Source organism: Electrona antarctica, assembly GCF_951216825.1.
Source record: "Electrona antarctica genome assembly, chromosome: 5".
Taxonomy (NCBI): Eukaryota; Metazoa; Chordata; class Actinopteri; order Myctophiformes; family Myctophidae; genus Electrona; species Electrona antarctica.
The window spans coordinates 32,907,441-32,923,959 of NC_136810.1; the positions used below are offsets into that span (position 1 = coordinate 32,907,441).

Genomic DNA, 16,519 nt, shown 5'->3' on the forward strand with positions numbered 1-16,519 from the left:
AGCAAGACACGTGACTCCTTACTGCTCCCCCAAAGCGCTCATTAGAACCATCTGAACAGCCATCAGTGAAAACTGAATTTTCTCTGCATTAACCCCCCCCCCCCCCCCCCCCCCCATTATAACGAGCTGCAAGCACTTTGTATTCCTCTAAGTCTAAATTAATACATTTGCAAATAATCAAATTAAAAACTATTGAGGATAAATATAAGAGACTCATGAGAAGGCCACATCAATATTACGAACCATTTATTGGGAGGTTCTGATCAGAGTATAAATCACACTACCAAGTCTTATCTTAAGAAATAAAATGTATTTACAGCAAAATTCTCACATAAGTTGCTTTCAAATAAAAACAGACAGTAAATGATATAAATAAGTTCTATGGAAAATAAAACTCGTCTTACAAAAAATATATGCAATTTCTGTTTACATTTTCTCACATTGGTGCTAATACATCTATACTGTACAGTTTCAGTACATACAGTATCATTTACAGCCCTGTGTGAGTCAAATTAAAGCTTCATTTATACTTTGTTGTGCAACAGTGTCACTCGCAATAACTGACTTTCAGGCAATAAATGTTTTATTGCTTGAAAATCAGCGGCAAGCAACAGTCGTGCTGTTATAGTATAAATTAGGCTTGTCAAATCTGAAAACAACCATTTCCTCCAACCTTGAAGTGATAATCAAATTATAAACCAGGATAGATTAAAGCAATATAGCAAAAAAGAGCATTTCCTTTGGACAGCAACAACTTGCTATCATGTTCCTAACAATGAATGGAGGTCATTCCTATATACGTGGAGTAAGGAGGGTTGTTTTCAGATTGACTAGTAGAGTACCTAAAATAGGTGCTTTAAGAGCGTAGCTAAGTAGTGCACAGGCACTGACACACGGGTCACATAACAGGTTTGATATACAGCCTACGTACATTCTCTAACAAACGTGAAGTGAGCTACTTAGCTTACATTCTTACATAGGTGTAGTTGAAATACTTTGAAAGCACATCCTCTGTTCATGATACCACTGAAATAACATGGCTCTGTTGGTGTAATGCCAAGTAATACAATGGAGAGCTATATTAAAAAGTCAATGCTTGAAAGTGAAACCAATATTGTGAAATAAGGATGCATTTTCCAAATATTGCAACATAACCTGAACGTAAGTTGTACAGTAGAAAGAAGACTACACATCTAGACATTCATATTAAAAAGTCTTTCTGCGCTTGGGGTGTGTGTGGTTTAAGTTGGTGTTTTAATGAGTGCTGTGGTCGTGTGTCCTGTACAGACATTACAGGCTTTGTCTGCATGGTGTCCTTTACTTTTGGTCCTTTGGAGGGCACTATTGTCCGGCTGTCAGACCCAGACTTTGAAGATGTGCCTCTGGATTCACTGTGATGGTGAGTCTTAACTCTACTGTCTGTGAAGGAGTGAGACAGAGTTTGGTGAATGTCCATTGGCTTAAAGAGGTCAAAGGGGATGAGCGTCCTTGGAGGTTTGTGTTCTGGGGGAGCAGAGCCTGTGGTAGTGTTCAACTTCTTCCTCTCTTCCTTGAAGCTCACGTCTTTCTCCCTCTTTCCTTCCTTCTTAACAACAGCATGCATGTGTTTTTGAGCACCAGCCTTCCCATCTTCCCGCCCCAATTTGGTGTGTGACAAATGTACGGATGATATGTTGCTCTCTTTGGCCTCCCTGTGGCCACTCTTGTCTTTCTTCCTGTGCAACGACTTGTGTTTATGCACGCCAGACTCTCTTATTTCCTCTCGATCATGCCTTGTGTGAGACGCTGCCTGTATGCCACCCCTGTCTTTGTCATGCTCCTTCTCTCGCTTTATTTGAGGTGGCACCTCTGCCTCCCTGACATGCTCCTTCTCTCGCTTTATTTGAGGTGGCACCTCTGCCTCCCTGACACCCTTCTCCTCTCGCTGAGCAGGCAGTGGAGCTTTGCTGCCCTCTCTTGTCCTGTCCTCATCCTCCTTCTTCCTGGTAAGTGTCGCTAGACCGCCCTCTTTCCCACCTTCTGCCTTGGCTTTTTCCCGCTCTCTAATTCTCTCTCTCTCTCTCTCTCTCCCCTTGTCCTTCTTTTCCTTCTCCTTATCTCTACTCCTCTCCTCCTTCTTCTCTCGCTCTTTGGCCCTTTCTTTGTCATCTTTCTCCCTGTCCCTCCCTCTGCTTTTCTCCTTTTCCTTCTTGATTGGGATTGTTGTGTGTACAGCCGAAACGCCAATGTCTTTTGTTTTTTCTTTAGGGCCCTGGCCCTGTGCGGCTGTCTTCTGTGGCCTCTCGTCCACATCATACTCTTTCCTTAAGTGCTGTGGGGTCTTTGAGGAAACACTGCTGTCTCCAGCTTCCTCCTCGTCCCCTTTATATGGTGTCTGATGGGGACCTGTGCCACCATCTCTCGCTGCCTTACTTTCTCCCTCCTCGGCCTTGATCTCTGCAGGTGGATCTGTGAGGGAGCCCTCATTCGGCTCAGTTTGGGGGCAGGTCAGAGACTCTGTAGGTGACGAGTCCATTGCTTCCGTCTCTGTCACCGCCACCTCCTCCAGGTCTTCGTCCTTGCATGTCGGCGTCGGCCCTGGTGAGTACGGCACCTCAGCTTCCACCTTCAGTGGCTTCTCAGTGGGACTGTTACACTCACTCATTCCAGATGGAATGGGATGCTCGTCCTCATCTTCCTCTTTGACTTGAACTGGCGTGTGTGTAGGCATGCACCTCCCCTCTCCCTCTTCTTCTTCTTCTTCTTCTTCTTCTTCCTCCTCCTCCTCCATCTCCTCCTCCTGTTGATGGTACTGTCTAAGGCGGACATGCCAGGCCAGGCTGCAGACGGCCGACACCGTTTTGAACTGGTGGACCACTCCCCGGGGGATGAAGTAGATGTCGTCGTGGTAGAGCTGGATACGTGCGTAGCGGATGCCCTCCCTCCTCAGCTGGTTCAGCTTGGCATCGTCAATCCACTGCACACACTGTGAAGGGAGTGGCGGGAGGCACAGGGAAATTCAATCACCTCGGTAACAACAGACGGACAATGGTAAATGTGAAAGGAGTGGAACACTGGAACATGTCCAAGTGGAATTCTATTTCAAGCTCCCTGCTTGCCTTTTTAAATCAGGTATAGGTATCTGAATGATTACAGGCTAAAATGTTTCATTGATGAATTTCCTCAACCCCCCCCCCCCCCCCCCCCTTGAAACATTGGACATGGTGTGCAAAGGCCTTAAGTATTACAGGTATATCCCTACATGAGTTCCTAATAACAGTAGAGGATCAAGTTCCACAAACGGTACCAAATGAAACATCAAGTTCCAGATTGAAGATTTCAATGGTGTTGTCACTCACCTGTGACAGCGGGGGTTCGTGGAGGTCCAGCTGGAGCCTCATGACCACATCTGGGAAATCTCCAGCATGGAAACATACAACATCTTTGGTGATCCGTGAGGGAATACCACTGTAAAAAGACAGAGGCCCAATGTGTGAATGTGTGTGTGTGTGTGTATACGTTTTGCGATACAGTATTGATTCTCAAAAACAAAAACAAAAATGTACCGATATACGGTAGGCAAATGTTCATAGAACTCAATTCCTTTGCACAGATTGCACAAAAAGCACCAGGCGCTGTGATAAATACAAATGCATGTTCTAATTGCATAAACAAGTGCACTTTTGTTACTCAGATTTTATGCAGATGGTGTGTTATTTATACTATGAGTTTTCCTAAAATTTTAATTTGCTTACAATATCACAATATATTGAATTGTAAACGTCATATATTATGGATTGTATTGCCAGATTCTTGCAAATACAGAACCTTCTAGTGTAGCCTTTACTTGATGTTCTTTTTTCCTAATAAAGACGAGTCGCCCATTTACCAACTCGCCCCGGACTCAAAGCCGGCGAACTGCACGCTGGTATTCCTAAAGTAACCCAAGTAAATTATGCTTAAACGGTTACACCTAACCCTATTCCTAACCTTAACCTCAGTAAAACTATGCCTAAACCTTACCCTATACCTAAACTTAACCCCAGTAAAACTACGCCTAATCCTAACCTTTCTAACCTTATTCCCAGTAAAACAAAATAAAGAATACAAGAACCGCGGCACCGAGTGGTCGGCGGAATAAATCGGGGGCGAGATGCATTATGGGGACTGTACCGGATACCCTTTGGGTATAAGCGATATATAAATATATACATTTTGGATATTATTATTCTATATTATACAAATAATGGAAGACTGTCATTGTACACCCACCCTTCTCCGTAGCGTACAGCCTTCAGCACACCAACGGCGGCAGTGGTTTGTCTCTCGAACCCCTGACCAATGTGGTCAGCATGGGCTCGCGTCCGGTCTTCAAACAGCATCTCCCTGGGCTCACTGGCTCTAGGCAGGTACTGTAGGTTCTTTATCTCATTAGTGGACCTGCAATACATTCATCAAGTGTGTTCAGGAATGTGATGGGTGCAAAGAGACAAAATAACAACACCCTGATTGCCGTTTCTACCATTAACCACTTTCAACTTTCAAAAATTGCTAAAATAGCAGAACTGAGGTGTTGTGAGCTTGAAGTCAGATAAACATTTTTAAAATAGAAATAGTAGTAGCATTAAAAACAACAACATAGCTCAGCTCATTTTTGCTTCAGCAAATAAAAATGAAAGATAGCATAAAGAAACCATTCAAAACCCACCTTTTTCTTTTGAAGGGAGATTTTGGCATATCTGCCATGGGGATCATCTGTTCACCTGGTCTGACCCACATGATGGGGCCATCGTCACTCTCGGTGGGGCTTTGCAACCGCAAGCTGGAGAACGTCCCCCATGGCAGGGTCCGCTACGCAAACACACCGAAAATATTCATGGTCAAATAATAATAAAAGACTGTCACAAAGACATTAACACATCCACCTGCTACAGAATCTGAGCACATGTACATACGTTATATGCATAAAATCCACTAACCTCCAGAAAGGGAGAATCCGCCAGCATGTGGATGAACTCTGGGAAGTAGTCCCCCACCTCTTCGTCCACAGCCCCTACCAGGCTGACCTGCCGCATGGCCCCGGCACGGTACGTTCCCTGGGAATATGTCCGCTTGACCTGTAGCAGGAGCACAGCACAGTAGACAGCTCAGGCAAACACTGGACAAAACATAATAAAACCTAATGTTTATAGTGTTGATCGTTTACCCTCAACCAGGGCCAAAAATGATTTGTTCCGGTGGGTAGGGCAAAAATAAATGATAACAAATGTTTTGTGCAGGTCTCTATTTTTGAGGGGCGCTAGCCCTAACTATGCCCAGCTTTGTGTGTTTGTTGTGTACCACATTTGTGATGATTTGATTGGCCAGTGTTGTGTGTACAAAATGGTGATGATTTGATTGGCTGAGCACAGAATGTGTACCACATTTTGTGATGATTCGATTGGCTGAGCACGGAATGTGATGATGTATGATGATAAGAGTGCCCCTCTCTTCACACAAGTGTGATTTGTTCTACCTTACCTAGACTCTTAGAATTCAGTGTTTTATAGATTGTCATTATCGCCACAATATATATATATAATCGGTTTTGCTGACCTTTTACTTTGTGAAATACCATTCTGACCACCTCACACATACTACTTGGCTAAGTTTTAATGTTATAAATAAAATTGTGCTTATATAGGTATTTCAGCAGTAGTTACAGGATGTGCATTTTTGATTTGACACCGACAGTGTTGGGAAGATTAAACAGATTCCCAAATAATTGCATCATCATTTTAAAAGCCCTCGCAAGTTAATTCAAAGTACTGTATGTTATGTTGAATAAAACATTCAGCGGCCTGAAAGTAGGATAAATGACAACATTAGAGGAACATTAGTGAATCCACACAACATTAGTGTTTCGTGGAGGCAGATAAGTATTGATAGTTTGTCAAAGGATAAAAATCCTCAGACAAACCATCAATACTTATCTTCCTCCACTCAACATTACGTTGAGTATGTTTTAAGATTTGTGTTGTGCAGCACAGCACACTTTGGACTAAGCTGGTGGTCTCTGTAAAGTAGGTCAAACCAATCAAACTTATTAAAGCTCTGCACTGCAGTGGGCTCATACACACAGGTGTGAGAGAGCAAGACAGACAGACACATGGACACTTACAAAGACAGAGAGAGTGAAATCAAGGATGAGAAACAAAACATTGCACCAAATTGTTGGCCTTACGGGCATGTCTGGACAGGTTTTAATTGCCCGCAGGTGCCCGCCTTTTACATGCCCAGGGCAATCGGGCAATCCTTATTGTCGGCCCCTGAAGTGCAAGCAACGAGTGAATGTTTTAAGTAAACAGACAAACCAGGCCTAAAAGTAGTTTGAGTTACATAATTCAAACACATCAATGTAAATAGACCACTCAATGAATAGCGTTCATGCCTCATGGACTTCCCAGTAGGTGAACAAAACAAAACCTGCATTGACACTATACTATTCTCATGGTATTAGTAAGTCTCTCGAGACAGACAGTTGCGTCACACAATTTTCCATCAAAAGCTCCCATCAATCAATCTGTACAAGAGTAGCACTGAAATGGATCATGAGTGCTGTAAAGCAGATGTCCGATTCCCCCCACCTTCATTTTGTCTTTGCAGTCGCAAATAATAATAATAATTCCTACTATAAATCGAATTAGTCGAAGCATAAATGGCTTGCTGCTTAGCAGAAATGGAAATTCGAAAATATAGTTTTGAGATATTTTAAAAGATATTTTCAGAATGACAGAAATTGCAAATGATGATAACATTACAGAGTTGACTCTAAAATAGTTGTCTGGCTTGAGAGACCAACATTATGACAATATAAGACAGCTAATTCAGTCTTATATTAAAGTTCTGCTACAAGCAGCTACAAGAAGTAGTTAATGAAGCAGTTTTGACATACGCATGATAGTGATACGCTGGTGGCACTTAAGTGTAGCAACAGTGAAAACAGCACATTATAGGTAAAACAGTGCTCTAATTTTACAGTCCACAGACCAGAAGACAGAGCGCTACTACGTTCTGGTGTTTATACAGATATCTTTTTGTTTATAAACGGTTATGCCCCCTTGCAAACGAGCACCTGCCCGGTCGGGAAACCTGAAAGCAAACTCCACCTGCACGAAAGTTTTATTTACCTGACAGATGCAGGTGGGCAACCCTTAGTGTCAAGTGTCAACACCTGCTGGGCTCCTAATTTAATGTTATGATTAGGATCAGTTTTAAACTCACTCGTTTTTTTTAATTTTCAGGCCCGTTGAGAACTCTTTCCTCTTCTCCCCTTTATTGAGGATGTTTTGCAACACTCAATACACAGGACCTGAGCAAAACATTACCTGGCCATGTGTATGTACATTGGTGAAAAACTGAACACATCTAATCTAACATTACAATTTATGGAATGTACATAGTTCCTTCAATTAAATGCCTAGAGTGTGCAGTTCATTACAAACAGTCTTGTGAAACTCATCCTTGCTGGATGAATTATTGCTTTAACATTATTTCTTGTGCCTCTCCATGTCATATCACTCAGATGCAACACAAACCATTTATGACTTGAAGTCATTCTCTTAACTTCCCTGCAAGACAGCGTGTTGTTGGAGGAAGGCCAAATCTAAAGGTGTGTTCACTGAGAAATAACATTTGTTTGTACGCCGTGCTTACAAAATCAGACCAATCAGAATCAAGCATTCAACCAAGCCATGTAATAATACCATCTATCATGGTTAAAATGGAGTTCCAAGTTACAATGGGTTTATAGGAAGGGGGCGTGTCTGATAAAATATCAAATATCTAAATATTAAATCAAGCAACTTAAAAACGGTCTGGGGTGCTCACAAAAGCCAGAATAGTTACTTAAAATGACCCCAAATATGTTTGAAGTGAACGTGAAATATCCCTTTAGGTTATATTAGTTGAGGTGGAAGTGAGATAGATGTCTTGTATTTCTATTTAGTTTTTAGTGTATTTAGTCCGAAGTATGTGTCTTTATAATATTTAAAATCTATTTAAAAAAAAGTAATTAATTGAATAGCTTATTTCAGAATAGTTTGTCACTTCATATTTAATATTTCAGCATGGTTCAAAGAGTCAAACAGTATGAGACCCTCATCTCTGGTGGTTGTTTTTACTGAAGGAATGGCTTATATTTAAGGGAGATCTGTGACACCCATCTAGGCGTAGTGTTTGTGCAGGAGACTGTGTGCACGTGCGTTTGTGTTGTAGCTTCATGAAGCGGAGTAATTCCTTTCCTCCTCTCATTAGTTATTAATTACTTAATTTGGTTCAGGGTATGTCGTAAAGACAAGGCAGATGCTACATATCAGGACAGTTTGCTGACAGACAGCTCGCTGCCAACGTGTCCATGTATTCGTCTTCAGTAGACTGGACAACTCTTAACGCTGTTCTTTCAGGTCTCCCTAAAAACTGATCAGACAGCTGCCGTTGATTCAGAACACTAATGCTTGAGTACTTTCTAGGACTTTCTTTCACTCCAATTCCCAGATCTTTACACTGCTCACTCTGTCAAACAATATTTCACAATACCACTGTTGGCTTGCAATTGCAAAGCACTGAATGGTTTAGGGACAGAATACATTTCTGATCTTGTGAGGTTATCACTAGGACAGGTCGGAGACAAAAATACATGATGTGGGGCTTGAACAAGACATCCTATCCAGAACTCCGAGAAAGCTGCAGGTCTGCACTACAGTCTGCTAACAACTCTGTTCTTTCAAAACAAACTGAAGACATTTCTGTTTGCCTTTTACTGAGGATTCTTAATCATTTCTTTACCACTGTAAATTAACTTTTCTTTTAACCTAGTAATTTGCTCTGCTCTTAATGTGAAGTACTTTGAATTGCCTTGTTGAAATATCAAAATGCTATACAAATTACAAAACTTGCCTAGTCTAGTAGTCTTACCGTACCATGCAATTAAACTGTTTCTTAACAATATAATAAACTAAAATACAGGACTTTGGGTAGTAGTTTAAGATGTTTTTCATTTCCCCCCAAAAAATATGATATTAGGAGGTCGTCTAGGGTGCACACACATTCTAGAACGCCTTCTAAATCAGTAGTTCTCCCACTTGTATTTATATCTACTATTTTTGAATAGCCAATGCCAAAATCTAAAATGACACGGATGCTTTCCTTCCTGGTTTTGATTTGATATACTGTTATGTTTAAAGTTGCACTATGTAACTTTTGGGGGGAATAAATGTTATTTTTCTAAGGTATACAAGGTATACAATATAAGTTGCACTTATATTGGGTGGTGGTATTTCACCGTATTTGGTCTCCCTGCTCTTCTAATGTATATCCTGTGGTCTAGTTTGACTACTCTTGTTTATTAGTCGTACTGCCTGAAGGTCAAAATTCAATTTCTTCCCTGAGCAAGCAGGCAGGCAGGCTACATTAGCTCAGTGGTAAAAATGTCAGCACTTGCATTGGGGACCGGGTTTCAAATCCAGGGTAGGACATTGAAGTTACATAGTAACTTGCATATTATGTCACATTGTCAGTTTAAAGCCCTGCCTAGACAGGCCTTTCTGTGTGGAGTTTGCTGCATGTTCTCCCCATGTCCCCTAGGCCCTAGGGTAGGTACCCTCACAAAAACATGCAGTATACTACCTCCCCCTGGTCAGCCTGATGGAGAGGAAAGGAGCTTGTTGGAATAACGTGTTCCTTCCACATGCTACGTCCTACCGTCAGGTGATAAGAAGCAGCCTGCTCACTCCTCATGCATTGAAGGAAGCATGAGCTCAGCTCAGTTCGGGGCTCTCCCCAAGTTGGCAGAGGCAGAATAGCGTTACAATTGGCACCGGGTGAATAATGGGTTTCAAAATCGTGGGATTACAGTATTACACACACATATATAAAGCAACAAAAAACTGCAGGAGCAGCTGATTCAGGAGGTCTCCAGTCTCCACTATTCAATATTGGAGTAATGATGGCCTGTTTGTTTACCAGTCCTTTCTGACCTAAACTTTACAAAGAAGAACAAGAGCAGTACACTGACTGACTGACTGACTGACTGACTGACTGACTGACTGACTGACTCTCACACACACACACACACACACACACACACACACACACACACACACACACACACACACACACACACACACACACACACACACACACACACACACACACACACACACACACACACACACACACACACACACACACACACACACACACACACACACACACACACACACACACACACACACACACACACACACACACACACAGGCAAATTTGGAAAGACGTCACCTGGCCTTTACAGATGACAGCCAAAAAAAACAAGCGATAAATAAAAGCAAGCTGATCAAATAAATAGGCGGGAATGATGACGACCAGCATTATATATGTTATATCTGGATAAATTTTAGTTGTTGTTTCGTTTCAGAAGCTCCCATTTCTGGATACAATTTTTGATTAGGTCTAATGGCCTATACAGTAGAGGCCGACCATGGATCTGGCCAATATATCAGAGTATCTGTATCTGCAATGATGCAGCAGAAATGTTTTAAAAAATATTCAAAAATAGCTGATCTACACACACTTTCCAAAGGTCACAAGCTTGTATTGTATTTTGTCTATTTTTTTTATTTTCTATTTTTGAAAACCAAACAAACAGATTTTGCACTTTGATAACATATTGGTCAAAATAGTTAATCAGTGGTTAGGGAACCCACAAAATCTGAATCAGCGTCACTCTTAACCCATTTAGGCCTGACGTCGAAATAAATAGTCTTCTGAAAGAATATATTATATTCAAAGATTTGTGCCACATTTTCACGATTTTTCAAAAATAGCAGACCTACAAGCTCGTAGCGCGCCACTCGGTGGCGCGCTATGAGCTTGTAGATCTGCTATTTTTCAATAGCTAAAGTATTACATAATGCTTAGTTAAAACACCAAATGGGTTTTTGCTCTATGTAGGCTATTATGGCTAATATTGTATTCATAGGAGACAATTTCCAAGGGAGCGCTCGTTTTACCCCGTCGGCTGCTAACAATGTGCGCCCATGTGCTTTCTCACCTTCTAGTCACTAATCCCAATTTCGGCAGACACCTCGCCAGTCTAGTAGAGTCACTATTCATTCGACTTTCAACCCACCGGCCCGGGTTCGACTCCTGATGCCGCCACTATTTTTCCAACAACCAATCTGTTCTGCCGGTTACAACTGATACGTTCTGCCAGTTACAACTGATATGAGGTAAAAGACTGAGGTTAGTGTTGGTGTTAGATTTACTTGCGTGCGGTCAAGATGAACACAGCAGAGCCGTTTTTTGAAATGGTCTCCTACAACCAGAGGCACCCGTGAAGGCCTAGCTGAAAAAAATAAACTGCCAAGGAGAAGGAGATTGCCATGCTGCTGAAAAGCAGCATGGGTGCAGCATGGCACCTAGGCTGGTGCCTGACAGCGTGTCAAGGGTTCGAATCCCGATCCTGATGATCTTTGCTGCGTGTCAACCCCCCCCCCCCACCCCATCTCTCTCCCCATTTCCTGTCACACTAACGTCTAGCTATCAATAAAGGCATACAAAAGCCCCAAAAAATATCTTTAAATGGATTGTGACATTTTCTTCTCTTTTTTTTTAGTTCAATTGCACCCAAAAAACCTGAACTTTTAACATTCAGTAGATTTTCTGTGGTGTGGGGTTTTCTGGCTCAAACAGGTGCTCTGAGTTTCCTGCTGTTTGTGATGTAAGAGACAGAAAATCCCATATATGTCAATGGGATTTGCCAGCAGATCTTTCACTGTTTTGCCTGTTTTCATTGTAGCTCAGAAAGACTTCCAAACCCCAGAGAAAGCTCCAGACCACAGAAAATCCACTGAATGTTCAAAGTTAAGGTTTTTTGGATGTATTTGAGGTCATAAAACCTAAAAGAAAAACGAAAAATAAATGAAAATTAATGTCATGAAACCTTAAAAAAAAAGAGAAAACCTGGTTTCCACAGAATCAAGTGGGAGATGCTGCAGCACAGAGGAGATGAAAGACTATCTTCAGACAGAAGTAAACTTGTGTCTTGACCATTGGTGGGAAAGAAATTAAGACTGATATCTGAGACTGGCCTGAGTATCCAAACATCTAGTGTGTACTCCTGTTACCTACACGCTGTTTTCTGCTTTTGCATATTGTTTTGTTTTGAGAGACTACTGCCCAATGCCCCTTTAGAATGTGCACATTACATTTTGGAGATGTTATTTTTCACAACATCCTAAATAAATCTGTTTTTTGACAACTTCTGTAAACACCTAAACACTATTTTGTGTTTAGGTGTCTGCCCCAGACACTTAAAGATGGAGTGCCACAATGTGTCTATGAGGTGACAGTACACCCTGGAGTCGTTTTTATGTGCAATGGTGAACCCTTGACAGTCAAACGGGCCAATGAAATAAACAGTAATATAGTGACATCACACTATCAGCCCCTCGTTTTTGATGTGTTACATTCCAAAATAACCTCAGACGCTAGGGCCCTGCATAATTTCATTTTGAGCAGCACTTCCGTATAGACATAAGCTGTAATGACAACGGCACTACAAGAGGTGTACTGTAACCAAACGGATACTGAAATAAATGTTACACAGTAGGACTTCCAAGGAAACTATGCTCACATCAACTATGGGTGTTGGGCTAAAAAAGGCTTAACTTGAAAGAGGTAGAGCCCAAACACCTAACAGTAAAAATACTTTATTGGTACAGTCAAACAATAAGACTTCAACCAATATCTCTATTCAGACAAGTCACAGTCTCTCGCATAATAATACTTTCATTTCCGCTGCGAGTTTATATACTTTGGTTTCAATGGAGTAAAGGAATGTACAAATAGGCTATTTGTTCAAAAAGGTATATTATGAACTTCAAAACAAGATTATATTAAGATTATATGTTTTTTAACAACCCTATCCTGGCCACAAGCCCCACCCCTGCCTACCTCTGATTGGCCATGGCGTGCGCCGTTAAGTATTCGACTTCCAATCCTAGTGCCCGGGATCAAATCCCTCTACCGACGATGCTACGGTATTTTATCTTATCTAAAATTCGTCTCACATTTTATTGGGATTAAGGTTAGGGCATAGTTTTTGTCCCCCCCAGTGCCCACTTGCTGAGAAAAGGCTACATCGGTAGACTCAACGAGTCACCGCTGAGCGAGCCGTTAGGTGAGCGAATCGCTGTGCTGAGCGTTGCGATGGCCGTTAGAGCCAACTCACCACCATTAGAGTTAGGTACCGATAGGGATAGAATTGTAAATTATCGTCTCCCCCTAGGCAGTGCCAGTTGAAGTTCCGAGCACTATTTTCCACCAGAGGAAAGCCGGCAGTGCTGCCATCCTCGTAGAATGTGACACATGACTAGAGGCAAATGTTCGGTGTTAGGTAGGCCAATCAGAGACAGGCGGAGGTGGGTCTTTATGCAACCGAACCGTTTAATAGAAACACGCATCCTGACCATAAGGATATGTTCAGGCTAGGACTAAATCTGAGATGCCGTTAAGCTTACATACAAAAAATACCAATGTGTGACTTTCATGAGCTGAGGGCCAAATAAGAGTGACTAATGCACCACTAATACACTGAGACGATGTGTGTTGCACCCTGTGGTGGTGGACATCTGCATGCTTTCCAACTTTCAAATCCTATCTTCTAAAAACATTTCTCACCTGAGTGTAGAAGTTGGCCATGGTCGTCGTCTCTATGTCCTTCTTCCCGATCACCTCCACCTTCACTGGTGAATTGGGGAACTTGCAGGAAAAGTAGTCCAGGAAGTCTGGGAGGTAGGAGGCCGCTCCGTGGATGATCCCCATTACGTAGTGCGCCGCCTGGTTCTCGTTCTCTTGGAACGACAGGGCCACAAACTCCTCAGCGAACCGCTGCATCTCGGCTGGAGATAGACCGGAGAGCTGCTCAGTGTAGGCGTGTGCTACCGACGCTCCCCCGTTAGCATGCTGTTCAATGTGGATTAGACGGCCAAATTCCAGACCCGCCAATCCTGGCGATAGGCCGCAGTGGATAGGGGAGCTGTAGCCCAGCCTCTCCCTGGCCATGGAGGAAGAAAAGGGAGACTCTTGATACTCCTGGTGTGGTGCTGCTGATGGCTGGAGGAGGCTGCTGTTGCTCCCGCCGTTGATTTTGCTGAGGAAGTCAGGGAAGTCCAGAGATACACCTGAGCACACTGTCTGGCTTGAGCGATGATGCATCTTGGGCCGGCTACGTCTCTCCTTCTCTCTCTCCCCATCTTTGTGCTTCTTTTTCTTCTTCTTTTTCAGTTTCTTCAGCAGAAGTTCTTCCTTTGAACCAGTAATAGTCTTCTCCACCATTGACTCTGCAGGTAAAAGATACATCATTTTAAAAAGGTATATATTAACTTATTTGATCAATTCGAAAACTCTGAATGCAGCCATGTAAAGCAAGTGGCTTGTAAGAGCTTACTGGATTTGACAATAAGATCATTAATGGTACACCATGTACCTTTGCCCTGTGATTACATAACAAAACAATATACATTTGTACCCATCTTTTCCCTCCAATAGTATAGTCTATAGAAGCAGTTATTAGCCACTTTAGTAGTGTCTTCACTGTGTTGTGTTGACGTTTACTTGCAGAAAACACATTTCCCTCTCGCTGTTTGGGTGTTTTCATGGTTTGTTTTGGTAGCCCCAAAACATCCCTGTCTACCAAAACAAACAGTGAAAACACCAAAATACAGAGTGGGGACTGTATTTCTGCAGGTAAACACCACCACACTACTCCAGTCACTTATGACTGCTGGAGAGAGGGATATAAAACAATTCATTCTTTATTTTTTTGTTATGTAAACACAGGGTAAAGTTATACCATACTACAGAAATAATGATTTGAGCACAAGGGATTAATAATTGTTATATTTCGTCCTTTAATACCTTTCTCTGGAGTTGGAGCACTCACGTCTCCGTTTTCTCTAGCAATGTCATTCACAGGTGGCTGAGGTGGCACTGGCAATGCATGATATTTCCACTGCTCTTTATCCCTCTCTTTTTTCTTATCCATGTCTTTGACACGGTGGTCTGAAATGCAATGTTACAGAGAGAATGTAAGAAAAGGTAATGTTGCTGCTAGCGCATTCATACTGGTGACATAAATAATAATGGGCAAACATTGGCACGTGCATGCCACCACTTGGGCCTAAAATAAATAACGGGGCCATGAATTTGAAATATTACAAAAATAATACAATAACCTATATTCATATTATTCTTTAGCGTTAACTTTCACGTGTGAATGTGCCCATATCGTAAATGAATGGACAAACAGCGTCTGTGCAGTGAGTAAACGTGTTGTGTTGTCTTGCCCTACCTCTCTGTAACATTTTCACGTCACCGTTCTCCGTCTTTGTATGGCAGCTAGCAGGGCTCACTTTCTCCACAGCAGCGATGGGTGAACTCTGCGTCTGGGCGGCTCTGCTCTTCTCCTTGTGTCGTTTCTCTTTAGCCCTTTTGACTTTGTTGGGAGGCGACGCGAGGAAGTTGCTGATCTTGAAGATTTTTCGAGCGGGAGCTGCCGCCGCGGCGGAGTTGCTCGCCTTGGCCGGGCCGAAACTCCATTTCGCTGGGCTTCCATAACTCTGCTTCCCGTTGTGTTTTTCCCCTCCTGCGCAGACCTCCCCGTTCACTTTCTTGTGTTTCGAGCCCTTCTCCTCGATGCGGACCTTCTTGGAGGGTGGAGAATAAATGTCACCGGAAGACTGTGGTCGGCTCTCTGGCGGCCGTTTAGGTATCAGGGGTTTGGGAGAATTTGTTTTGCTATTTGCTGCGAAATGCATGGAGTCCACGGACTCGGCCATCTTGGAAGTTTCTATTTTTTACGGTCATACGTAACTGGTGCGTGAGAGGCAGGAGGGGGGCGGGGCCTTGGGGACGCAGAATGGGGGAGGGAGATCACAAGTGGTAAACACGATTGTTTACATTATTGCAGGAAACACTTGGCATTGACATTGATGCGTTGGGCTGTTGCAAGCTTGGTAGTAATATATATATATATATATATATATATATATATATATATATATATACATACACACACACACACACACACACACACACACACACACACACAGTCACACAGACATATATTGATATTAGCTCTGGTCCAAACGCATTTAGAGCTATGGATCAGAGCTATATTGATATATATAGCCTACTGATAGACGAGAGAGTGTTCAAACTTCAGCATCATTTGTTTTCCGCTTTATGTTAACGGTCCGTTACTTGATGTAGCCTAAATGTGATCCAGACAAATTATTTATGCAATTTAATTTAAATGCTCCCTCCCTACATTGGCCTACTGATACGCTAACCTCGCGTCACCAGACTTATGCAAGTAATATCCTGAGGCTCTTCTACATTACACCACTAGATGGAGGTATTGTGGTGGAAATCCAGGGAGTGGCGTTTCTCAATGGAACATAACAGATATTCACCCACACAGCTGTTCTACGACTCTTAT

At 42.4% G+C, this 16,519-nt stretch overlaps 1 protein-coding gene across 1 annotated transcript; it reads right to left on the reverse strand.

The window, feature by feature from the left end:
• Window positions 1-229: 229 nt before the first annotated feature.
• LOC306923308 (uncharacterized protein) lies at window positions 230-15,893 on the reverse strand. Its single transcript, XM_079501357.1, has 8 exons — window positions 15,371-15,893; window positions 14,938-15,081; window positions 13,699-14,360; window positions 4,959-5,096; window positions 4,688-4,830; window positions 4,252-4,419; window positions 3,339-3,447; window positions 230-2,965 (listed from the first exon to the last, which is right to left on the reverse strand). Exons 1-8 carry the CDS (start codon window positions 15,855-15,857, stop codon window positions 1,202-1,204), a joined length of 3,615 nt encoding a protein of 1,204 aa, XP_079357483.1. The 5' UTR covers window positions 15,858-15,893; the 3' UTR covers window positions 230-1,201.
• Window positions 15,894-16,519: the final 626 nt, after the last annotated feature.

What these genes read in the sequence shown, in the direction of transcription:
- LOC306923308 (XM_079501357.1), bottom strand. Translation starts at nt 15,857, where the DNA reads ATGGCCGAGTCCGTGGACTCCATGCATTTCGCAGCAAATAGCAAAACA. An exon ending in GCTGTACGCTACGGAGAAGG is followed by an intron (nt 3,448 to 4,251) that starts GTGGGTGTACAA and finishes GTCTTTTTACAG; the next exon opens with TGGTATTCCCTCACGGATCA. An exon ending in ACGAACCCCCGCTGTCACAG is followed by an intron (nt 2,966 to 3,338) that starts GTGAGTGACAAC and finishes CTCCCTTCACAG; the next exon opens with TGTGTGCAGTGGATTGACGA.